General features: G+C 39.9%; 1 protein-coding gene across 1 annotated transcript in view; it reads left to right on the top strand.

Moving 5' to 3' along the window:
• Window positions 1-537: 537 nt before the first annotated feature.
• The window catches only part of ADCY2 (adenylate cyclase 2), a gene marked incomplete at its 5' end in the record, with an annotated part of 156,214 nt that continues 148,878 nt past the window's right edge, over window positions 538-7,873 (top strand). The window contains one exon of the mRNA XM_081324024.1: window positions 538-807. Within this exon, the coding sequence (XP_081180150.1) occupies window positions 538-807 (270 nt within the window). The remainder of the gene's footprint in view (window positions 808-7,873) is intronic.

Here is a 7,873-nt window from a genome sequence, read left to right as displayed (position 1 = left end):
CTCTCCGGCCACCTGCGCTCTGCATATGCCTCCGAGATGCAAACCCTCTTCGGGCATACCAGGTTTCCCATAGGCTGACAGCCCAGCCTCTATCTAACTAACCCGGCTGCCGACAGGAGGGCAGCCAGTTGCGAGCGCAGAGGAGGGAGGCGGAGGGAGGGGAGAGGGAGCCCGCCTCCTCTTCCCCCCCCCTCCCCCGAGGTTGGACGGCGGTAGTGGCTCTGCAGGCGGCAGCGGCGGTATCATTTCGGGACCGGGCGGCTGCTCGGTCGCTTATCTTCCATCCGCTACTGGAAGGGCCCGGGCATGTCCCCAGGCGAGGGGTAGTTGCTTCGCTTATTACCACCGCGCCCCCGTGCGCCCGCTTTCCTCGGTTCGCTCCCGCATCATGCTTGGGCAGAGCCGCCCGGGGTTGCCGGTGGTGTTGCTGCCGTTCTCCGCGCTCCGCGGAGCAAACCCAGAAAGGCGCCCGGCTGCTCCGGAGCAGTTGAGCTCTTTTCTTTCTTTCCCGGCTGCTCCGGTGCCAGCCCAATAACGATGAGGCGGCATCGGTACTTGCTGGAGCGCGGCGTTGCGGACGCCCCGGCCGAGGCCGAAGGCTGCGGGGCCCCCGAGGGCTCGAAGCGGGGCCCTTTGTGCGTGTGTTGCTGCTGCCGCCGCCGCCGCCGCCGCCGCCCTCACCGCGACTGGCTTTACGAGTCGTACTATTGTATGAGCCAACAACACCCGCTGCTTGTCTTCCTGCTGCTCATCGTGATTGGCGCTTGCCTAGCTCTGCTCGCCGTCTTCTTTTTCGCCTCCGGGCTGGTAAGTTGCCTGTAGCTTAGAGTGGCGCTCTTTGACGGGCGAAGAAACTGACCGCTACCTCGAGGAAGCGTCCCTCCTGCCTTGCAGAGTCCCAGGCAGACTTGCCGGGGGTGGGCTTCCCTTTCACTGTTTGAGAGCCGCCGAGTTCCTGCCCCGAGAAGTAGTACCGGACCCGCCGTCTGCCTCAGCTTGGGTCCTCCAGGCCTCGCTCAGGATTTACCCCACTAGAGCAGGGGTCTTCAAACTTGGCCTTTTTATGACTTGTGAACTTCAGCTCCCAGAATTCCTCAGCCAGCTTGCCTGGTTGGGGAATGCTGGGAGTTGAAGTCCACAAGTCATAAAAGGGCCAAGTTTGAAGACCCCTGCACTAGAGTTTAGCAGAGAATGGAGTTTTGAGGCTTTGCCCTCGGTCTGCTTTAACGATGCCCCAGTACATGCGGCCCCGAGCGCTGGCCCTTCAGCATTGTTTTTTTCAAGCCCTTCGAAACTTTTAAATATAGAATTTCCCACCGTCTTCAAATATTAAAAAAATCAAGTGACCATCTTATTTTATTCTAAGAAAGCATTGCTTGTGAATTGGTAACGTCATCCTTCTCATTATTTGAGTTGTGGTTTAAAAGCTCCCTGTTGTCTTAACACTGAAAACATTTTTCTGCTACTGTATTGTGTATCCCATCTATGGAAAGCCTCTGGTTTTCAGAATGTTGATATGAAGGCAAACGCTAATGCTGCCATTAGATACCTTAATGGTATTAATTTTTTGAATATCTGGATCCAAAGCCAATTAAAAATATATTTGAGGGAAATGCAGTTATCCCTGGCGTTGCTTAAGTTCAGTTTCATTCAGTTTTGTTTTACACTTTGAAAAGTTTGTACAGCACTCACTGTTATAATGGCACTCACTACTTTAGTATTAGAAGCACTCATTCTTCCAAACGTATTCAGGTCTGAATTTATTATTTGTACTCCAGAATCTGTGGTCTTTGTCCCTTTTTCATTTTTATGTCTGATTCCTGCACAGGGGCTACAATCAGTTGCTACAATTATTGCTGAGTTTTCACATGGTTTTGCCTCTTTTTAAAACAAGGAGTGGCTTCCATGCCCTGCAATCTTTGTTGTTTTTTAAGCTGATTTTCACTGCAGCCTCCTTTTGATTTGCAAATCAATATTATTTTATGCAATCATTTCTGTAACTTGTGCAGTTCGTGTAAATAAAAGAGACTATGCAGTTATTTCCAAGGGTGATTATGTGGTCCTTTTTTTGTACTTGTACTTGGTCCTGTTAGTTGCCAGTTTTGTTAGGGGAATATACTGTACACATACCAACGATTTGATCATTGGCCTGGCTCCTTGGAAATAAGTCTCATAGATTTCAGTGAAGTTCACAGCCAAGTAACTGCTTAGCCTTTCAGGCCAAATTTAATTCTTCTAATTCATTTGCTTGGTTTCTCTCCTGCTGACAGATTAACCTTGTTGGCATTTGTTGTCTAAGTGACAAGAGTTTTAAAGCTACACAAATCTTTAGTATCCACTTTTTAAAATGTTTTCATCCCAAAAGAGTCAAAAAGACAATCTCTCTTTTTTCTCAGTATATATGGCCAAACAGCATGCCCTATATATTGCAAGGCTTTATTAAGTTTTTTTTAAAAAAACCAGGGTTTGCAGAAATTGTCCTCAGGAAGATCTCTTAAGGAAAGGGTTACCTCTGAATAAACTGGTGAAAAATTAGTGTCACTTCCGTTCAAAGTTTATTTCACTCAAAGACTGAAATTGACGAAAACAACCAAGAAACTGTTTAAAAGAAGGAGAGCTAGGCTAAATATAAAACTCAAGCTAAAAGGCTAGAAGAGAATATTATAAATATTAATAATATTTAACGCTAGTGCCACTTCTAAATATAAACTGTGCTTCTAGAGCTAGGAAGAAGAGCATTATTTGAGTGTCTTCAATGGCCACAGACTTTGGATTGCAGGGGGAACCTGAAGACAGAGAGGATGGAATTAAGTGTCTTGGAGAAGACCATAACTGACTGACTAGGACACTGAACAGAAATAGTCAGTGCCACAACCCACTTTTTATATATACTTGCTCTAATTATTTCATGCAATTAGAAAGCTTTTTTTCAAATTGTTCTACATATTAGATTGACAATATTATAAACTCATAATTTTCAGAAGAAAGGAAAGTATGCTGAGGGATACTTTTGGCCCCATTCTGGTAATCCCTATGCTCCGCTACTTCTGTTTGTATTGCAAATAGGAATTCTGATAAAGCAGAAGCCTTGGGCTTTGGAGAGTTCATGTGAACATGATTGAATTCTATGCCAGACAATACTGCTCAAACGAAAACTAGCATGGAAAGATGGGGATGTTAAAATCAGGACCAGCATGGACATCCCATGCTCTTTTCAATATGCAAATACTGGGCACAACATCAAAACTAAGCTCCATGCTCCTCTATTAAAAAAAAGCCAGGGGAGTTCTTCCTATAGCTTTAACAAATATACAAGCAGGATTATCCCAAAGCCTGATGTTCAGGAAAATAAGTAGTATAATCATTGGCTAATACTGTAACCTAAAATAAAATGTGAGAAATATGGGGAGTGCTTGTTTTCTTTCCATAAAAAAAATATCCTACCTTTCTAAGGCTTGTGCACAACTCACTTTTTGTATGTTTTCATGTTTAGAGTGAAAATCTCTGAAGGCTATTTGATAATTTTAAATAAAGAGAATTGTCTTATTGCAACCAAGACAAGATCTACACTGGAATATTTTTGTGCATCAAATGCTGACGCTATTCCATCAAAATACAGTTGCTCCTCAGGAGGAACCTATAATTAATACAATATGATGCTAGCTGTGGTTTAAATAGTACCAGCCACATAATCAGTCCATAGCATTAGAAATGCAGGAGAAAAGTGAAGGAATGTTAATAACCTAGAGGACTACATTTGTGGGCTCCAAATGCTGCCATGTGCTTTTTAAAAAGCCTATAAAGTATTTGTGAGTGTGGAGATCTGCAGAGAAACAGAGTTTGAAAAACATGCAGTTGTTCAAATTTCACTTCTCTCTCTCTCTCTCCGGGAAATAAATCAGAGATCTCTTTAGTTTTTCAATTGCCCTAGTCACAATTCCAAGTTGGTGGGCCACGTCTGTCAACACAGCCACATTCTGAACTCACTCCCAACAGTAACAGCTAGAATACTGTAATATTCAAGCTGAGATTACTCAGCAGTGCATGGTAACTGAAGTCACTCAACAGACCAGCCATAAAAGCAGGGCGGGAGGGGATGGACTATTGAGGAACAGTGATATCAGGGAAATTGGAAAATGTCTTGTGAGTCAGTCAGAAGTCCCAGTGATGGGATAAAATGAATGCAGGGATTAGCCCTCAAAAACCCATTCCAGTACTTTTTTAAGGTCTGAACTGAGAGACTGAATGTTGCTGATTCTTCTTTCATCCTACTCTATTCCTTTCCATGGGAAAAAAATACCTTCTGGATCTTATGTCTAACTTGTTAGGGCAATTTAAATGTTTTCCTGACTCTGAATGTGTCATGAGTGCCCTGAACTGAGAAGCTATTATGAGGTACGGAAACCAATGTATGCATTGGCAGAAGGTCAGCTGGTTTAGAGAGATATTTTGAATGTTAGAGTTTGGTTTGTCTTTGGCATTCCAAACATGCCATAGGAAGTGGGGGTGAGTTCATTTCTTATATATTTAGGAGGCTTTTTTTCTCACTGGTTAATAACAAAAATGGTATGAGGAGAGGGAGAAAGAATTATCCACATATTATTTTGTCCATAACAACAGTTTTCTCTTACAGTCAAAAGAGAAACTGTCCTTAGTTCTATTTGCCAATTTATATGACAAATAGGAGATTTAGGGTTACTGGGTTTCTTGCTTAAATACATTTTTGTCTGAGGTACCTCTTACCAAGAAACTATTCAGGGTCAAACATTTTTTCAGACTACATGTCAATCTCTTGTATACAATATATTGCATAATATATTGCATTGAATATAAATTCAAAGTTATTACTTTGTCATTAGAAAGGTTTAAAACACCAGGTAATATTTGTAAATTGTGTGGTTATTCATACCACAATATTCTTTTTCAATACATTGATAAAATAATGGTAAATTCCTTATTTGCAAAATAGTTTGAAACATTACATTTATTATTATGCAACTGCTGTGTAATTTGCAGCACAATTTTCAATATTTTTAATATTAAGCTATAATGAGAACATTCTTTTCTTGCTTTTTAACAATTCAGTAATCTGTTCAGTAATTATCTGACTATTCATTTGGATCTGTAAGTACATGAGACACTTTTCTCAATTTTTTTGTATAAAAATTATTGCAATGTATAAATTTCAGTTTATACTTAATGAAATACCCCACCCCACCCCGTGCAGTTTATACCGATTAAAGCTCATATTAGAACTAAGAGATTTTACTTTTGCTCTGATATGCCAAACAAAATAACAGATAATACATAGTAGCCACCTAAAAATATCTTTCATAAAACCTTTTATAACTGAGCCTGTAAACTAAATATCTATTTAATTCAATGTATTCTACTGGAATAATGGCAAGTCTTATTTATATGCAGAAATGGTATAGAAACAAATCTTCTAAACTTGTGCAATACAGGAATTCTGCCTTCCCAAATTGGTTTGAGAATTTCCCTTTTAGCTTGACTCATTAGAATATTACATCTTTGAACATATAATTTTTTTAACAATTAAACATTTCATTTCCTAAATCAATATTAGAGAGGAAATTGCAGGTTAGAAATGTGGGACATTCCAATGACAACTCTGAATATTTTTCTTTTGTATTATCCCATTACTTTTTCTACAACAAAGTACATATCCTACCTTTTTATTCTTGATGCAAAAAAATGAAAACCATTTTAGTTTTATTTTAAAAAAGAAATGCCTCAATGTTGAGCATATGTTTTCAAGTGAAAAGAATGAACTCCCCCTGCAGGTTTCTAAAAGTTCCTTATTAACTAAGTATTATATATATTATTTTTATTTTCAGGAGCTACTTACTTATGCTTGAGATTAATGCATTAAAATCAGGAGATATGTGGCCTCATCTCCAGCCTAGTTTTGGGAGGGTAACTTCTTCTGTAGGCAAACTGTTGAAAGTTCACAAACTTTAATTGTTTCTTTTAATACCACTGTCAATTGAACCTTTTCAATTTTTCAGGAAAGTGTAATACAACCAAAGCCATTGAGAATCACTCTCCTACTCCCTCCATCCTTCTGTCTAAAATTACATGATATTTACTGAGAAGTTAATTTTCTAGTCTACACACATTTCCCGGCATGACATTGGGATTCTGTTTCTCAAAAGGCAGCGTGATTTTTGAAGACCAGTCTCAGAAAAAAAATCATAAAACAGTTTCTCTTTTCTTTCATTCTGTTTAATTGTATAACCAGTTTTCAAGCAGGAGAGGATAACCCGGAATGCAATACTTGCTGTGATTATGCTACTGTTAATTTCCACTGGATTTATGTTATATACAATGCCATTTCATTATATTCATGGTTTTTTGGCTTCTCGGAAATGAATTTTAATAGGTTTCTGCATTTCAGAATTATAAAATTGTTATCAACACACTTGAAACAGCAGTTTTTTTCAAAAAGATATCCATGGTTTGCTGACATCAATATATATATAAACAATTACTGCTAAGCTTGTAAGCCACCCTGAGTCTTCGGAGAAGGGCGGGATATAAATGGAATTAAAAATAAAATAAATAAATAAATTAGTTGACATTAACAATATCATTCAGGCTCCCTTCAGACAAGAAAGAATTATGATAGGAAAGGAGAAAAGGATTAGACTGTGCCCCTGATACTGCTCCTGTATCTTTACACGTTCCTTGGAATAGCTCATCAAATGAAGGCTACTGCTAAGCTTGTAAGCCGCCCTGAGTCTTCGGAGAAGGGCGGGATATAAATGGAATAAAATAAAAATGTTAGGTGCACAGAAATCTTGCCTACCCTTATTGTGAATATTTGGCCATATTTAAATATTTGGCCATCTATCTGAAAAGAGGGACAGGTGAAGACTACCCATAAAGAAATCTGTAATCAGTAGGGCTTACAGTCAGTGCTGGGGTACAAAATATGATGTGCTATACATCAGAGATCCCCAACCCACGGTCCATGGACTGGTACCGGGCCACGGCCTGCCAGCAACCGGTCCACACAAACAAGCAAAGCCCCATCCGCGGGAGGCAGGCAGCACGCAAAACCATGCCCCCTCCGGTCCACGGAAAAACCTCTCTCCAAGTAACTGGTCCCTGATGCCCAAAAGGTTGGGGACCTCTGCTATACATGGCTTCCCTTTTCTTTTCCCCCCAGTATATAGAAGTAACTTCCTTGACATCTTAGATAATTTTACAAAAAGGTCTAGGAGATTCTAACAATTTCTTGAAAAAACTTCATTGCTGGAGTACCCTGAGCAGAAAAAATAAATAAATTGATCTCACGAGACCTTTGGAACACTACTATGCACTCCTGCAGGAACTGAATTTGGCCCCCACTCTTGAGGGAAGCAAATGGCAAAATGGACTTGTGATGTCAAAATGTATATGTTGGCTCTTTTCTACTTCCATCATGATGTTATATACCAGCACATAAAGGTTGAGCATGTGTTGTGACGTCATGGTACAGATTTTATTTTATCAGTTTGAAGTTGTGCTGGACACTCATGCTCTTATTGATTGTATTTAGAAAATCTGTAAAGACACATCTCTGTCACCAAACTTTAATTGTTAGTGAATGTTTGAGTTGACTTAGCTGCCTTGTTACCACACCTACAAATACAGTCCCAACTCTATTTGTGGCAATGACAATTGGGACCAGCAACCCACTTGTTAAGCAAAGTGGTGGGTAAGTGAAACAACAATTGTCCTTATGATCTGTCTTCAACTTTCTGTTGCTTTACATACCTGCAAATGTCATAAATATGAAAACTGATGTTATTTCTTCATCACTGTTGATGACTGCAAACAGTAAATAAGGCAGTTGCTAAATGAAGAC

This window comes from Vipera berus, assembly GCF_964194415.1.
Source record: "Vipera berus genome assembly, chromosome: 3".
NCBI lineage: Eukaryota > Metazoa > Chordata > Lepidosauria > Squamata > Viperidae > Vipera > Vipera berus.
Note: the sequence above shows the minus strand (reverse complement) of the source record. Positions and strands in the feature narration are given on the sequence as shown.